The sequence below is a fragment of the Cricetulus griseus genome (assembly GCF_003668045.3).
Source record: "Cricetulus griseus strain 17A/GY chromosome 1 unlocalized genomic scaffold, alternate assembly CriGri-PICRH-1.0 chr1_0, whole genome shotgun sequence".
NCBI classification, from domain to species: Eukaryota; Metazoa; Chordata; class Mammalia; order Rodentia; family Cricetidae; genus Cricetulus; species Cricetulus griseus.
The window spans coordinates 173,209,275-173,227,257 of NW_023276806.1; the positions used below are offsets into that span (position 1 = coordinate 173,209,275).

General features: G+C 44.4%; 2 protein-coding genes across 9 annotated transcripts in view; one reads left to right on the forward strand and one right to left on the reverse strand.

Moving 5' to 3' along the window:
* The window catches only part of Ccdc146 (coiled-coil domain containing 146), a 145,321-nt gene extending 140,371 nt beyond the window's left edge, over positions 1 to 4,950 (forward strand). For both annotated transcript variants that reach the window (XM_027393442.2, XM_027393443.2), the window contains 2 exons: positions 2,103 to 2,351; positions 4,445 to 4,950. In XM_027393442.2, coding sequence (XP_027249243.1) covers positions 2,103 to 2,351; positions 4,445 to 4,648 — 453 coding nt within the window. In that variant the 3' untranslated portion in view covers positions 4,649 to 4,950. The remainder of the gene's footprint in view (positions 1 to 2,102; positions 2,352 to 4,444) is intronic.
* A 2,380-nt stretch (positions 4,951 to 7,330) lies between these two features.
* Gsap (gamma-secretase activating protein) overlaps positions 7,331 to 17,983 on the reverse strand; it is an 89,660-nt gene continuing 79,007 nt past the window's right edge. For all 7 annotated transcript variants that reach the window (XM_027393446.2, XM_027393445.2, XM_027393449.2 and 4 more), the window contains 7 exons: positions 16,276 to 16,346; positions 15,746 to 15,840; positions 10,707 to 10,826; positions 9,783 to 9,844; positions 8,640 to 8,741; positions 8,379 to 8,478; positions 7,331 to 8,006 (listed from right to left, as the gene is read on the reverse strand). In XM_027393446.2, the coding sequence (XP_027249247.1) occupies positions 7,915 to 8,006; positions 8,379 to 8,478; positions 8,640 to 8,741; positions 9,783 to 9,844; positions 10,707 to 10,826; positions 15,746 to 15,840; positions 16,276 to 16,346 (642 nt within the window). In that variant the 3' untranslated portion in view covers positions 7,331 to 7,914. The remainder of the gene's footprint in view (positions 8,007 to 8,378; positions 8,479 to 8,639; positions 8,742 to 9,782; positions 9,845 to 10,706; positions 10,827 to 15,745; positions 15,841 to 16,275; positions 16,347 to 17,983) is intronic.

Genomic DNA, 17,983 nt, shown 5'->3' on the forward strand with positions numbered 1-17,983 from the left:
GTGTACAAAGTAAAATCCTTCCTATTTCTTTCTGAGCCAAAAGCCTCACTTTTCCAGTGGTCTGAGTAGGAACTGCTCCAATACAGAATTCAGCCAGAACCCACAGACGGAAAGGGACAGCTGAAGAGAACAGCAGCCATATAGTTCCCAGGCTGGAGATTTGAAGCTGCTAGGGGAGACACTACTGAAAGCAACAGCTAGCAGGAGGAGGGCTGGTGACTAAAGGTGACAGGATGGTACCATGCACTGTAGAGGATGGTGGCCTCACCAGGTTTGTGTGGGACCTTCGAGCATCCTCCAGAAGAGGGCTTTAACGCTGATATTTGCTGTGCACTGCCCCACCGTGCCTGATGAAGACACAAAAAAGGAAAGGGGTGCACACTCTCTTATTGGTGTGAGAAAAAAGGAAATACATGAAGGTGACTGAGTCTATGTCCATATCGCCCTGAGCGCACCGACCCTGTCTGGTAAGGGTGCAAGGTCCTACACCCCAGACTAGGCACCAGCAGGTAAACACTTCCTTCCTCTTTAGTTTCTCAGTGCCTTGCATATACTAGATGCTAGAAAATGAGTAAATAGTGAATGTTCAATCCTGTTCTAGAGATACTTTTGCCAAGTCATGTAGATGGAGTTTCTTTCTGTCTCTCCAGGTCCAGCTGCCATTTAGACCCAAATAGACACACAGGGCCTTATATTAATTATAAACTGTTGCTCAGGCTTCATACTGGCTAGCTTTCTCTTAATTATTAACCCATAACAATTAATCTATGTATTTCCTTATCTTACTGGAGAATGCCCCGGCATCCTACCTTCCCAGTAGCTACATGGCGTCTCCCTGGCTGCTCCTCTCTGTGTCCTCTCCCCAGCTTTCTCCTCATCTGGTAGCCCCACCTATACTTCCTGCCTGGCTACTAGACAAGCAGTGTTTTTTTCATCAACCACTAAGAGAAACATATATACAGAAAGGCATCCCCCATCCAAGTTATATTGGAAACAATTGTAAAAATTCACCTAAAAATGATGAAAACACCATTTCCATGTGGCCTTTGCATTTCTGCACTGGTGAGCCCAGAGGCAGCAGTGTATACAATTTGGCCTCATAAACAAAGAAATGGTAAGATTGATTTAAACCTCTGAGGTTTGTCCGAATTAACACCTCCCCCATGTTTCTTCAAGTCTCTCCTTCCTTTGCTTTGAAAAATGGATTTCCCTCTCTTGGGAGAAAGTCACTTTTTCATTGAGAGATGATCTTTCATAGCTGATGGCAATGTCTTTGGAAATTACTTGTAATACTAGAGAAACACGGTGTGGCCAGAAAAGCCCCCAAATAGCTGGAAAGGCTCAAACCGGTAAACCCATATTATCATTTCGTCCAGACCTTGTAAGCAGGCCAGAACTCAGGCATCAAGAACACTTCTGTCTCCTCCTTACCACATAAAAGCAAACACTAAGCTACCCTTCGGTGCTTTCCATCTGGAAGCTAGGAACTAGATAAACCTTTGTTCTTATTTCTTTCCTTATTTCTTATTTACATAACCAAATCTGTTGGATTCTGTCCTGCTTAGTTTGGTCAGTGTGACATAACCTATAGTCACTTGGAAAGAAGGAACCTCTACTGTCTAGATCAGATTGGCCTTGGCCGTATCAATAAAGGAATGTCTTGTTTGATGGTGGGTATTGGGGGCCCAGCCTTCAGTGGGCCGTGCCATCCCTGGACGGTTAGGTGTAGGATATGTAAGAAAGCACGACCCAATAAATGAGTCAGAGAATAAACCAACAGACAATATTACTCTGTGGCTTTTATTTGAATTCTTGCCCCAACTTACCTCAATCATGGAAGTATATGCAAAGAGTCTCTGTCCTCTCTGAACTCCTCTTTGGCCATTGTTTTATTACGGCAACAGAAAAGTAAGTAGAGCAGGTTTGATCCCTGAAACCTCTTTCAGAGATCTCTGAAACCTCTTTCTATGAATTCCAGTCAGTCCCTCATTCCTCCATGAAAAAAAAAAAAAATGCCCACACCAGATAGCTAACAGTCTGCTGTTTTCTCTACATCCTCATGGAATATCTATACCTACTAAACCTTAGGCTTTCAATTCTAGATGAATGGCTACCAAAAAAGGATCAAAGATGCTACTGAGAAAATGATGGCTCTTGTTGCTGAGCTGTCCATGAAACAAGCCCTGACCATTGAACTCCAAAAGGAGGTGAGGGAGAAAGAAGAATTTATCTTCTCCTGCAGTTCCAGGATAGAAAAGGGCCTACCACTCAACAGAGAAATCGAGAAGGACTGGCTGAAGGTACTTCGAGATGAAGAAATGTATGCTTTTGCCACAGCCGAGAAGTCCCGGGTAAGCGTTGACTTCCCCTTCACAGTATGCCAGCAGAGGCTGCCTGCAGGGCCCATCCTCTCGTGACCCAGTGCATGGCCCCTTGTCTGGAAGGCTTGCTAAGAGAGACATTTGGAACTTTGTATGATTTTCATGAGATGTTTAGGGAGTGGGGCCAAATCTAAACCCAGGTTCACTTGTTTCATATACATGTCATACACATGGGCGGAAGGTAATTTTCATACAATATTTTGGTAAATTTGTATTTTGGCTGCAATCATAATATGACATCTGGTATGGAATTATCCACTTGTAACATCACATTTGGATCATTTGGATCTCAGGGTCTCACATGAAAGCTTCCCACTCTAACATACAGTCTGAATGACTAGTAGAAAGGAGTTTGGTAGGTAGAGAAGACTTTGTTCTAGTCATCCAAAGCACATCCTTTCTCCCTGACAAGCATGAAGTCCCATCCCACAGTCATGAACTGTCATGACTGAACACTGTGGCCTCCTCCAGCATGGCTATGATCATTCTAGTGTTGGCTTCACCTGTAACGTGGCTTTATCTGTCCTCAAACACTTGCTAACACCACACCCGACTCTTCTATGTCCATCTGTCATGGCCTCCACAGCCATATCATGGCTACCATAGACTTCTACAGAATCACATCTGGTACGTGTCATAGACCTCCACGACACCCCTTTCTCCTCCCCAATGACCAAGGTCTTGGGAGGTCACAGAAGCCACCAGCAAGTTTTGTTCCCTGTTCATCCATCTAACTCTGAGATCTCTCAATAGTCTTACAACTAAATGAGGCATCTCTTCCCTAGATGGCCACATTGTGGGGAGAGTTTGCTTCGACTGTCACATGAATGGTTCTGCAAAGATCATGTTTCACTTTCTAATCCCAGGCTTTAAAAGGGACATTCCAAACACACAGCAGGCATGCCTGAGCATGGGTTCTGACTTGTAACTCTGTACTACATTGGACCATCCTTCCTAGGGGTCCCTGTGGCATCCCTCTGTCTTTCTCTACCACAGTTCACTTAGTGCTGTAGGGGAGTTGTTTTCCTTATTCACAGGCAAAAAGCTGAGGACCAAGACTGCTTGCCATTCCTCCTGGTTCCAGTCTCACCATTTCTGTTTTAACATTTCTCCCCAGTGGCAAAGGAAAAGTATTACTGCCTTTTTCAAAACTGTGCAAATAATAAGGAGCTCAGTGACAGACAGTGAGCTGGAGGACTGTGCATGAGGAACCCACCAAGCAGTCTCTGACCCACACTAAGCCCCAGCATCAGCATGAGGCTTGAGCTTTGCCCACACCCATTCAGATGACAGGCAACAGAGGTGGGGGTGGCCTTCATGATCCTGTACTCATTCCCTCTGGTGAATGCTGTGGAATATTACTTTAAGATGTGTTGCATTTTTTTACACTGTGGAATATTTGTTTAATGATGCAAAGATGTGTTGCATTCTTTTATGTTACATTTGTTTGATTCTGTGAAGATGTGTTTTTGCTTACTAAAACTGATTGGTCTAATAAACAGCCAATAGCTATGCAGGAGAGAGGGATAGGCAGGACTGCCAGGCAGAGAGAATCAATAGGAGAAGGAAGTGGAGTGAGAAAAGGAGGAGGAGGGGAGGATGCCAGGGGCCACCCAGCCACCCAGCCACCCAGCCACCCTGCCATCCAGCCACACAGCCACACAGCCACTCAGCCACCCAGCCACACAGCCACACAGTCACTCAGCCACACAGCCACACAGCCATCCATCCAGCCACCCAGCCACCCAGCTAGCTGGAGAGTTAGAAGGAAAGCAAGATATATAGAATAAAGAGAGATAGAAGGCCCAGAGGCAAAGGGTAGACAGGATAATTTAAGAAAAGGTGGCTAAAAATAAGCCAAGCTAAGGCCCATAAGTAAGAGTAAGCCTCCATGTATTTACTTGGGAACTGAGTGACAGCCCCCGAAGAACAAAGAGAAAAACCAACTACAGGTGAGTATCAGCCAGCAGAGCCTAAAGCTTTAGGACCTAAAGCTTTAGGACCCAAGGAGAAGTAAGTTCAGTGCTTTCGGAAAAGTAAAATGGAAACGTCTCCCTCTGCAGGAGTACATGGAAACAGACTATCGGCTGCTGCCCAATGGCGTTTACACAACTGCAGAGCAGCGTCCGAATGCCTACATGCCTGAAGCAGACACTGAACTTCCCCTGCCCAAACCATATGGTGCACTGGCTCCATTTAAGCCCTCTGAAACTGGAGCCAATAGGAGGCACATAAGGAAACCCGTTGTAAAGCCTATTGAAATCTAAATGTGTGAGACAATCCAGGCTTCTCCAGAGAGTACTTCAGCCCAGCTTCACACCTACAGTGGAGAATGAGCATCATGGTTCTAACCCTGCCATCAGTTAGGTAAAGTCAACAACAGAGTGGGACACGGCCTCCTTTCACATTCCCAATGTCACATGTTATGTGATGTTAAATGGAGCATAGACTACAATTATGTCAAAGTATATTTTCATTTCTTATATTGACTACATTCAGGAATGTACAGTAGACAAGATGCTGCAAAAGTACAAAATAAATTCAATGAAGTACAGAAATTAGAGTTGTCTTTTTCTACTAAAGGAAAAACAGGTACTCATAATATGTTCACGATCTGACTCGCTGAGAGGGGAATAGTCTAAGTGACATAGGACACAGTCCTCTTTGCAGCAGATCTTGAAGTCCATGAGAAGAGCAATGGTGAAGTTGTCCACTCAACTAACACTACTGCGATTCAATTTTACAGGGATTCTTTTGCTGCAAAAATATTTAGGCCCTAATTTATTTCTTAAAAATACACTTTTTCACATTATCTACGAACAAATTCATGATCATTTTAAGTTCTGATATTTGATTTTTCAAAATGTCTGCCAAAATTCTGTACTTAGAGCTTCTATAAGAATAGTTCTACTTACTTGCTCAAAGTTTCATTTCACCCGTGTGTTTTTGTGGTTCCGGTGTTTTTATTAGGCATGATGATTCACTAGTATGTGAGAGCTGAACTTTTACATTTACTACTTTGCTTAAGCTATTTCTTTGGTGCTGGTTGCAGCTATGGGTTTTGTTCATGTCCAGTTTTAGGAGACTGAGAAATACCATACTTTCATATTGCTAAATCCAATATCCTGTTCCAAGTCCCTATCCTGCCACATTGAATGGGAATTTAATTACTCTCACTTTGTGAGTCTTGCATTTGGCCTCATTGTTTTGCAAGATCATGGCAAAGCAAATGACTTGTGAGTGCCTTCAGTTGTTTAGCTGATAAGAGAAATACTGCACACTTAAACAGTTCCCATGCGAGGGAATTAGTAACCTCTCCAGGGATTCAAAACATGCACAGAGACCACTTAAATGCCGTAAGAATGGTAGGGATGGGTTCTTAGACACTGCCGTGTGCTGCTGGTGGAGAGAAGGCAGATGCCACAGTATACATCAGGACTGTGTTACATACAGTCAGATGTGTGTGTGTGTGTGTGTGTGTGTGTGTGTGTGTGTGTGTGTGTGTGTGTGTGTGTATCTAGCCCTAGAGCATGAAGTTGGCTTTTGTGAGGTAGTGAGGGATTCCAAATAGAGGAAACAACCTGATCCAACCTTAGAAATAAGAAGGCCAAACTCATGTTCCAAGGCTGAGTGAACTGGTTTGGCTTCAAAAGAATGTTCATATTTGCCAAGGAGTTTGTGTGTTACCCTTCAATGAATAGCAAGTTATTGAATAATTATGAGCTGAGTGTCAAAGCCAAACTGATGTTTACCCCAAATATGTGTCCAATAAATTCAAGTTAGGAAATCAAAGGAGTAATACAGGTGTGAAGAGAAGTGACTGAAAGCAAAGAATGGAAGAAAATCCATTTCCTCTAAAGATGAAAGGGAAATGAACTTAGAACAGCAAAAAGTAGACAGACTGTTGAAAATGCAAATTAAATGTTCTGTAAGAATTTTATTGGAAAGGGGATTTTTTATTTAATTTGAACTAAATAAAATCTGCTTGTCTCCAGCACAGAGTAATTTGTAACACAAGAAATGCACATATACAGTATTTCCACATTGCTGACTCAGTGTTAACAACGATTCTGAGCCTGGCTGACCATTTGAAGAAAAAGGGATAATTCTACAGGCTAGGATGGCTTTTAGAGCACAACAAAGACTGCAGAGAATAAGGTGAATTAGTATATGAGATAGTGATATTTAAAATCATGAAAGTGTCACCATGTAAAACAGAAATAGAAGGGAGAAGCAGAACCGGACCCAGGAAGCTGAGCCTTATAGGTCAGGGTGACATTGTGCAGGACATGAGAAAGGGTGAAAGCTCTAGTGAGTGCCATGGGCTCCTGCAGGGACGTACTGATGGGCTCAAAATGCCTCATGAGAATAAAACAGGCTCTTTTCAGAGGCGGACACCCACAGCTAAACACTGACATGAACTATTGGAATCCAGTTGCAGAGAGGGAGAAGTGATGAGCAAAGGGATCAAGACTGGGCTGGGGAAACCCATAGAAACAGCTGACCTGAACAAGGGAGAGCGCATGGACCCCAGACTGATAGCTGGGAGGCCAGCATGGGACTGATCCAGACCCCTGAAAGTGGATATCAGTGAGGAGGCCTCAGCACTCTATGGGGCCCCTGGTAGTAGATCAGTATTTATCCCTGGCCTAAGAAAGGACTTTGGGAGCCCATCCCACATGGAGGGATGCTCTCTCAGCCTGGACACATAGGGGAAGGCCTAGGCCCTGCCCAGGATGATATGACAGACTTTGGGGATCCCCCATGGAGGGCCTTACCCTCCCTGGGGAGCAGAGGGGTGATGGGGTGGGAGGGTTGGTGAAGGGTGGAGGAGGAGGGGAGGGAGAGGGAACAGGGATTGACATGTGAAGCAGTCTTGTTTCTAATTTGAACTAATAAAAAAAATAATTTTTTTGGAAAATAAACCAGGGAAGAGTCAAACCAAAGCCTTCAGTGTCAGAGGTCATTTTTAATGAAAAGATATCACTAACTCAAACTTTCATAAATATAAAAATTAAATAAGTCTATCTGAACCACCACAAAGGCTGCTATAAGTCGCATATGTACAAATATGATTCATCACAATTACTCCATGCTGGAAATAGCAGGTTTTGTTTAGTCTGAATCCAGGTTCTTCTTAAGTCCTCTTTACAACATTTAATTTATCTGCTTGTTTGATGTTTATCCAGTAATCCATCTAGCTCTTCCAGTTCTAAGCATTGTTTCCTAGGTTTTTTTATTTGACTCTGGGGTGCAACAGAACTAGTTCCCAACCTGCTGAGCCACCAGGAAGAGCATTGTCCCTGCCACAGTACAAAGTCTCAAACTATTTGAGTTTGACTGTTCACTGGCTGCTCACACTGGAAAGAGATGTAGCTTCTGGCTCTGTTTGAGCATAAACTAAACTGAAGCCCAAACATCTCTGCAACATATTCTGACCTGTTTCCAGTCTTAAAGGCTGCTGAGGAAGTCCCAGGAAAAGCAGCTGGCAACGGTATTGAAACAATGAAAACAGGGCATCTGCACATCAACTTTATAAACCCAAAAGCGCCATGGTGTGTTTCAGAGCAGCTTCCTCTACAAATTCTGCGTCCACATTGTCTTGTCCTTCAAAATCACACAGAGCTGAGGAAGGGAGAGAGAATGTTGTTACTAATGAGCCATGGCTATTTACAACTTTGTTCCCACAGCTCACTGGGAACATCATTTTAGGTGTTAGTGTTATTCTGAGACTATGTTGTTAGTTTCCTTAAACTTTGGCACTAAAGAGTATTCCCATCAATGGTATTCCCAGACCTTAAATACCTCGAGCCCCTTTCAATCTTCAAAGGTAAGTATTCCTTGGGTAATTTCGGAAGTACAGTATTCTCTCTAATGAAAATCAATTTTTATAAGGGCATAACTTATAAGGGGCTTTAGAGAAGGGAACAATACAAGCTAGACTAGAGAGTGACTAACACGTCAAGAGAATCTCCTGGGAACAGCGGAGTGGGCTACCTTGGTGGGAGGACTCTAGGCCTGTCAGAGTTTCAATGAAGTAGTTGAGAGGCAGAAATTCTGTTGGGAATGATGACTTGCCAATCATAGAGTTTCGAGGCTAAAAGAGAAAACACTCCCCGTTTGTTAATTGCTTCTCCAAAACATACTCAACTTTAAATAAAATGATAAAAAACAGAATTGTGGCTGTCTATCAGGGCAGATAGAAAGTGGCAGATGGTGTCCGTAGAACACTTACTGCCTGGTTTCGCATAGGCTCACCTCTTTTTTGTAGTTCTTCAGCAGCTGTGCCACATGGTTCCGTGAAATGATGTTGGAACTCATGGGATGGTCCCAAAACCGGCAGACCTTCTGGCCAATAAGCTACAGTGAGGTTGAAGAATCACACAGAGGAGAGTAGGTCACAGTGCATCGAACGGGCCACATACCTACTTTTAACTTCAAACTGTTCTAAAATGCAGAACCTGTGTGTCTCGTGACAGTGAAGAAAAGCCAAGCTCACGAGACTTGCTTCTGAAGTTTTCATGAATACCCTTAGCTCTCCTCAGCTTGAGGAGAGCAACTTTTACCTCAGTGTGCCAAGTTCCTTTTTTCCAGGAATGATGTTGAATCTGAGATCCTTGAAAGCTAGGGATGAGCATGGCAACAGAGTGACACTCCAAACAGAAACTAAAGGTGAAATGTGTGTTTCTGCTGCTTTCTCCTCCATTATCTGCCCTGGGAATTTTAAATGCCCTAATTCAAAAAGGTCAGCGTTGGAGACCTGTGGGAGACAGAGCCATGGGAAGGGTGGATACTTTGTTCTCAGGAAGCCTGTGACAGGAGTGACAACAAAGGCCTGACCATCAGGTCCAGAAAGCCAAGGGACAGAGGATGGCCGCTGCCAAAGGTCCCGGCTGTTCTCAGTTTGTAAACAGCACACTGGCCAGGCTCTTAGGGTCAGGAAGTTTGCAAAGTCAGAGGGCTGAAGGACCTTGTTGTGGAATTTCATGTTTTCCAACTCTGAGAGCTAACATCGCCCACAAACGAGCAAGGAGTGCCGGCCTCACATTTTCCTCTCAGGGTTTTCATTCTTCTTTTGACCTGGTAATGTCTGCCTGTGCTCAGAACTGTGACAGGAGGAGAAAATGCTCTTCGGAGCTTCCTGACCTCCTGTGTTTAAAGGTCAAAGGCCTGCATTTCCCTCTCCCTCCTACTCGGGCTGTTACCTAAGAGGAGAACTGGATAAATGATCCACAGAGAAGCACACGATGGTAGAAGGCAGAGGTGGGTGGGATTTCATAGAAAGTCTGAAAAGTGAAACAACTCAACAGGCCCAGCCTCCAACAAGAAAAAGGCCTTTTTACAAGAGACAAATGGAAGGCTGGTAGATAAGACTTGAGAGGAAGGGAATTTCAGTATTACCGGAGGCAGCCGCACAATGATGCTGAATTTTAGCTTTTCATTTTTCTCTGAATTGTCCAGATCTACAAGAAAGTTGGAGATTAACAAATAAGACAGACATATCCATTTTAATACCTCAGCAAGTTTTAAATTCTGAGTGTTTCTTCCTGAGGCGTTCCAAGCCTTTATTCATAGCTAGAGATGTTTTCAAAGCTTTTCTTGTGACTCGGAATTAAGGGGGCTTTTATTTTGTAACAGCTGCCAGCCACTGAGCAATTTTATCCACCAACACAGGAACATAAGGTTCTCTGAAGACTGGAAAATGCTCTGACATTAACAAAACACATGCATGAGTGACTTACATGCAAAAGATCACAAAGCAGCCCTTGATGGTCAGGGTCACACAAGCACTGTATCTCTCGTTAGTTTTTCTGGCATTTCAAGTCTAATTTTGAGATGACAAAATGAATTATCTGAAAGTAAGCCATTTGTAATACACTCTTGAAAAACAAATTCATAGTCTCCCAGCCTCTTCTCACTAAGGGCAAGGCATGGAATCAGAAGTTCTTCCGGGCCTCCTGAAGGGCTAAAGCGCTTCCAACTGGCCTGAAAGACAGTTCCGGGAAGTGGGCTGTACTAAGAACTGGTAGGGCCCACCGAAAGATGAAAATTAAGTGACAGATGTTCAAATAATCAGAACTTCAAGGCAGTGGTGGTGTATGGCTTTAATCCCAGTACTCAGTACGCAGAGACAGGTGGATCTCTATGAGTTCCAGGACAGCCAGGGCTCCACAGAGAAACCCTGTCTCAGGTATATTGCAGAACGTTAAGCTGTGCATGGACCTTTCTGAGAGTAGCTGGACCTGTGTGTGTCACTTACTCAGAAGTCAGCCCTGAGGGTGTCCTGCCTGAAACCCCCACTCTGCTCAAGTCAGGATTGCTTACCTTTCATAAGCATTGTGACCGCTGTCTCAGTGAGCAACAGCACCCCATTATCAATGTAGTGCAGCAGGTTGTACAAAGGGAGACAGTGAACCCCAAGAATCATGTGCAGGGAGTGGAAACCTAGGGGTGAGTGGAGCAGAAACAGATGTGAACAGCCAGCACCTCCAGGCTCCAGAGAGAACAAATTAATCATGTTAACGAAGCTCTGGGTGCCGTGCTTAGGGTCTGGGTCAGTGACCCCTTTAAGACAAGGTCCAAGTCCCCTTCCCCGTGACACCAACTAAATGTTACACTGGCTATATGGTTCCTGGCTAATATTTTCTCACTATCCTTCATAAAAGATCTTCAAACTCCACAGATCCATGATAAAAAGTTTGGAATGGGGACCATTTTGCTGAAGGGAAAAAAAAAAAAAAAAAAAAAAAAAACAACCCTAGGACCAGATGGCAACGGTTTGTATGCCTACCTTCTGGTCATCTCATAGAGAAAGACTTTGTGATTCTCCTTGGACTAAATTGTAGAAAAGAAGAAATGTAGACAACATAACCAGATCAGAACCCTGAAAGAATTCAGGAGAAATGAAGACTTGCACTCTTTCTCAAGCCCAAGTCTCACGAGTAAGGCTACAACCCCAGAGCTCTATTCACCCTATCAGTGACAATGAATGAAAGCAAGACACATGGAAGAAGATTCCAGACCAGGGGAGAATAAGAAAACCCCTCTTTGGAATGTCAGCATCTTGGGGATCTTTGAAAAGATATACACTTAGTGTGTTGAAAATGCCAGGGCAGACATCACCACCCTTGTTCACCTTAGGTGACCAGCTCTAAGTAACTGACCTTCTGAATTTCCTTGCTGTATCCCTAAAATGGAGCTGCTGACCTTTCCTTTTGGGCTATTATGAGGAATAGAATGGTGTACAGAGAGAGCCCAATGCATGGTACAGCATGATTAACACTGGACACCCTCTAAGTGAACAAGGGCCCACCTGTGGCACTTCCAGCACTATCAGATGCAATTAATAGATGCCCATTTATGAATGGGAAAACTGAGTGTCACCAGAGCTGAGAAACTTCCCTACATCCTATAAATAGTAAGCAAGAGGTTGAAATAACAGAGGATCATGATACATCAGTAACATAGCTGAGTTAACAGAACAGCATGAACATGAAGTGACCATTTGAGTGGAAATCTGTTGATAGAAAGCAATGATTCCCAGGTAAGTCTGGACAAAGAAAGCTTATTCAGCACCCTCACACACCAGACAGGGTGAGAACCCTCACACACCAGACAGGGTGAGAACCCTCACATACCAGACAGGGTGAGAACCCTCACACACCAGACAGGGTGAGCACCCTCACACACCAGACAGGGTGAGCACCCTCACACACCAGACAGGGTGGACACCCTCACACACCAGACAGGGTGGACACCCTCACACACCAGACAGGGTGGATACCTTCACACACCAGACAGTGGTGGACACCCTCACATACCAGGTAGGGTGGGTAGTAGGATAATGAACAAAACAGTGGCCATCCCCACTCTTGATGACCCCTGGTATGGTAGAGGTGGTAATTGGTTCCTCATAAAACTAAGCACATATTTATATGTGAGCAACCCTATGCTATGTGTCCGTATAACATGGACCCAATGGTGAATACTATCAAGGAATTTATCAGTCCAGGAAAGTTTGAGGGGGCACTGAAAGATTTTAAACATGATAAAAGAACTGAATTTTACCTTTGGACTGCTACTTTGCCAACAAAGAATGGATTAGACCCATAGGAGCACTGTGGCTGGGACACGTACAACAGGGACTGGGGGAGCTAAGGGGAATGAGGTGGTAGAGAAATGTCCTGGTTAGGGTTTCTAGCGCTGTGATGAAACTACAACTAAAGGAACCTGGGGAGGAAAGTGTTCATTTCACTAACACTTCCACATCATCATCAAAGGCCATAGAGACAGGAACTCAAGCAGGGCAGGAACCTGGAGGCAGGAGCTGATGTAGAGGCCATGGAGGAGTGCTCCTTGCTGGCTTGCTTCCCCTGGTTTGCTCAACCTGCTTTCTTACCAGGTTGCCAGGACCAGGTGCCCAGGGATGGCACCACCCACAATGGTCTGGACCCTCTTCCATCAATCACTAATAAAGAAAATGCCCTGTGCGCTTGCCACAGCCCAATCTTAGGAGGTAATGTTTCAATTGAGGTTCCCTCCTCTCAGATGACTCTAAGACTAGCCAGCGTAGGAAGGGTCCCATGGCGACACACACATGTCTAACAACTGACCAGATGCAGGGGTGACAGAGAACCATTGCCTGCTCTCAAGGACGCAGACAGCAGAACAAATGTGCTCAGGGAGTGGGGTTTGGATTCTGAGAAACTGTGGCATTTTCTCTCTGAGCGTACGAGTCATGAGCTGTGGAACAGTCCTAATTCCTAGCAACCTCAAGGGCCAGATGATATGCAGATGTTGTCCTCAAGTAGATGTGAATGAGCTAAAAACAGACTGAGTTCACTATGTCCCTGATTCAAAACAAATTATAGTATTACTAACCAACACTAATGTTTTCTTGTGGACTTGGAAATTCTTTCCCAGACTAATAAAGTCAAAAATTATTCCTGAAAAAGCATTTATACTAAATCATGAATCCTGTCCCAGGATTCAAAATTCCTTCTCCAATCCTGTGGATGTGCTGAACATCCCAGTGACCCTCCATTGGCTTCATTGGCACAGTCCCAAGTGCAGCAGCCTGTTCATGACCTCATCAGTGTATGTCAGCTCTGAGTAAGGTACATGGGCTATAACTAGCCATCAGTGTCATCCCATTTAATCCTCATCCCCCAGGGATGCTGGCCTTGCTGTAGCCAGGGGGAGAAATATAAGAACAAACAAACAAAATCCCCCAAACAAAACTCCGCTTGCAACTTCCTTACTCCCTGCTTCTATTTAAGAGTTTGGCTCTTGAAACTCAATTCTTACTAGCACTATAGACCTGAAGAGCAAGCACCCTTATACACGCGCGTATTAACCCCTTGCACGTACATGTGCACACTAGAGTGTGTGTGTGTGTGTGTGTGTGCGCGCGCGCACACACACACACACACCACACGTATACACATACACACAGAGACACGCACACACACATGCATGCACACACACACACACACACACACACAGACACACACCACACACGCATACACATACACACACAGACACACACACACATGCATGCACACACACACACACACACACAGACACACACCACACACGCATACACACACACACACAGACACACACACACACACACACCAAGTGCCACTTCACCCTTTCCTCCCTTCTCATATGAAGAGAATAGCATTTAATAGCAAAGGAGAAGCCACCTGTAATCCCAGTAATGGTTAGAGGATCAGGATCCGGAGTTCAAGGCCAGTGTTGGCTGCAAAAGTTTGAAGCCATCTTCAGCTACCTGAGCCTGCAATGTGGCAGGGGGATGGGACTCAGGGGTGAAGGAAAGCAAAGAAGTTACAGAGTGAAAAGGCAGCTACAAAATGAGGGAGAAAATACTTGTAAACCAGAAATATGAATATCCAGAACAAAAAAAAAATAATGAGACAAGTTGATAACAAGACAACTGATTTTATTAAACACATGGAAGACCTAAAAAGAGTTTTTTTTCTAAAGAATTACATGGAGAGATAGTCAATGTCACTAATCAGTGAAATCCAAATCAAAACCACGGTGTGCATTACCTCCCATATCTCAGGGTCCAAAAACAGGGAGGGTTAAGTGTTGGAAAGAGTGTGGAGAAACACAAAGCTTCTCACACTGCTGGTGGGACCATAAAATGATGCAGCCACTGAGAAAGACTACATGAACCTCCTCAAGAAGCTAAAAATGGAAGCAGCATATGACCCCATAATCTTCCTGTGCATCCAAAGAAATTCAAGTCAAGCTACTCAAAGAGATTAGTACACTAATGTTCATTAAACTGTTCACACTAACCAAGATGCATAAATACCCACTGATAAACAGGTAAATAGCACGTAAAACACACAAGCATAGTGTTACTCAGCTTTAAAAAAAAAAAAGGAATCTTGTCATCCATGACAAATGAGCAGATCTTGAGGGCCCCATGGAGGTTAAAATGTCACAGAAGAGACAAACACTACATGAGTCTATAAGATTGATCTAAAGTAGAGTCATAGAAACAACAGAAAGGTGGTGGCCCAGGCCGGGAGATGGGAAGGGAAGCTGCTGTCCATTGACTGTGAAGAGAGGCTGTTTGTGGGATAAAAAAAAGCTCTACTGTGCAACACTGCTGCACACTTAATGTGCTACAAGGTTGATCTCATGTTAGATATTCTTCCCATTATAAAGAAAGCATAGTCAACACAAGGCAGCTGTTTATGGCAAACAGGAGCTAATGCATTTCTGACGTCAGTCAGGCTTATGCAAACGTCATCCTATTCCACTCCCACTAGTGTCTGTAACTGCTTTTGTTTCTCCTACATTAACTGGTGGCATGAAATGGTTACTGCACACATTCTGATCCAATGTCACTTACATGAATAACTGGACACTCACACACACACACACACACACACACACACACACACACACACACACACACACACAGAGTGTTTTAAAATCCAATTAGGTCTTTTCTCAAAATCCTGAAGAAAAATTTCAACCTCCAAGCACTTAAGGGCCTAATGCTCAACATCAAGCCAGACCACTCCCTCCCTTGTGTTCACCTTCAGACCTGAGGCTAGCGGAGCAAGTTCCCTGTAACAGCACCATTGGTCCAAGTTTGACTAAACATGCACATGAGGACTGATGGGAACCGCTTCCTTGAGGTGGCAACGGTGGAGTTGGCAGTCAGGGTGGTCCGCCACCAGAGACCAATTTCAAGGCTATCCTTCACCAGAGCCAGCTGCCGACACATGCGCGCCCGGTTCAAATCCAGGGTGTTACTATCTGGAGACCATGTGAAAAACAACTTTATTACACCAAACAATCAAAGAGCCAAGACTCACCAGGAGGCAGAGGGAAACACAGATTGTTAGAAGCATCCAAAATTCTGGTCATGAGGTGAAAAACTTCAAAATCCGCTGCACTGCCACGGTTATTGCTGGATAAAAACAACCAAGTAATATGTCAGCTGCACCCCCTGTTAGTCCTGAATCGTGGCTCTGAGAACCACATACAGAAGATTCTTATGAAATGTTATACACTGTGGAAAGCCACAGAAATGAGAGACTGACCAACAGCCTAAGGTTTAGAATCTCACACCAGATTCAGTGGGCTCATAAATGACTAATTACATTAATTTAAAATCCCCTTCTTAATAGTGGCCTCATGTGTCTCTCCCTCCTTATCAAGCACATGCCACAGAGGACAGTCGAATTAGCCTTGAATTCTGAGTACAAAACTAAGAGAGATGTTGACAGGGTTAATGAGCACTGCTTTGGACTAGCGTTTCAAAGGGCCTTTTCTAGAGCAGGCAGTCAGCAGTTACTAGCTCTTGGCACACCATGACAAAGGAGATTGAACAATACTTGCGTACAGGTGGAGAACCCACGGATGCACACTGTGTTTTCTCCAGATGGTTTCCAGCATGCACCAAATGAGATTCAGCTACAAGGAAAGAGGATTCATGAAGCAGAGCTTGCATCCTTTCCTTCAAGGCCCTCCCCTCAGTCTCTCTGCAGCTCAGACTGCATGTCCAAGAAAGTTGGCCCTCAGGCTGTGGCCAGGCACACCATACAACTAGCCTTTCTGAAATCAGCTGTGAGGCACTGAAATCCAACATGGAAAGACTGGAAATGTGCCCCATTGGAACACAGTGCCCTCTGTCTATGCTCGCAATGTTCCACTGAGCAGCTAGCTGGCTCCACCATTCACACCAACCCTCCTCGCCCATCGGTGAAGGTCAAATGCCAAGGGTTAGCTGTCAGCCTGCTGCCCTGCCAGTGAAGGAGGATAATGGGCGCCATAGAGTCGTGTACATGAGCTGTGGGGAAAGATGACAACGGGGCCAGGTTCTGTGGACTGTGTCTCCCTAGCAAGTTACCCATCCTCTCCAAAACTCACTGTCCTTCTCTGTGAGATGAGAGGAAGTACTTTCACATGGTTGTTGTAAAAATTAGTTAAGTCACTCACTGGATCCAGTGCTCAACAATTCAGTGTTGTATCACTCAAACCAGATGCCTTCTTGGCCTTAGGGCTTTGTCTAGAAACTTACTCTAATTTTACAAGTTTTTCCACCAGTAGAGCAGGCTCCACATGGCTATCTGCCATGAACCAGTGCACCTGCATGCAGGGTAAGAGCAGGAAGGAGCCCCCATGCACAACAGTGGTAACAGAGGATTCTCTGGCTAAAAGCAAGCTATGCGTGGACAGTATCACCAAGCTTACAGCTACTTCCTTGAACATGTTTCCAGAAATACTGCCTAGCCACTCTCTTTAGACAAGCATAGTTGCTGGTTGCAACTTGGCAAGTCAGGGGCAAGTCAGGGTAAGTCAGGGGCATGGTGTTTCTGAGTCAACACAGGCATCATTTTCTGGGTCTCTTAGCTCTAGGAATTGGCACAAACTAGTGTGAAAACTTGTGTGTGATTAAGTACAGTGAGGAAGAACGCTAGAATGGAAATTCTTAGCACTTTAGAAGGTGAAACGCGTCAACAGAAAGAGACCCTTGCATGATGTGACCAGCCTCTCAGACACAACACTCGGAGCTTCTTTATTCTCTGAAAGCCATTCCCAATGGCTCTGCAGCAGTCACCACACCACAAAATGAACAAATGGACTTATATAACAAACATTATATAAAAAATGCCTCAGACAACATTGAGATTACATGAGGAAAAAAAGTAGAGGGGCTCAAATGAGGGGCTGGCAATCTAAAGTTAAGCTCCACTGTGGACAGAAGTTTCTGTCTTACCGGAGCCTGCAACCATTAGTCCCAAATAAATATACAGAGATTATAATATATTAATTATAAACTGTTTGGCTGGTGGCTCAGGCTTCTTATTGGCTAGCTCTCACTTAATTATTAACCCATAACTATTAATCTTTGTAATTCCACTTGGTCTTGGCTTACTGGTGATGCCTGGTCCTATTGCTCCCTCGGCAGCTACATGGCGTCTCTTTACAAATCGCTCTCTGCCTTCTTCTTCCCAGAACTCTCTTAGTCTGGTAACCCCACCTATACTTCCTGCCTGGCTACATCCTGCCTGTCCATAGGCCAAAACAGCTTTATTCATCAACCAATA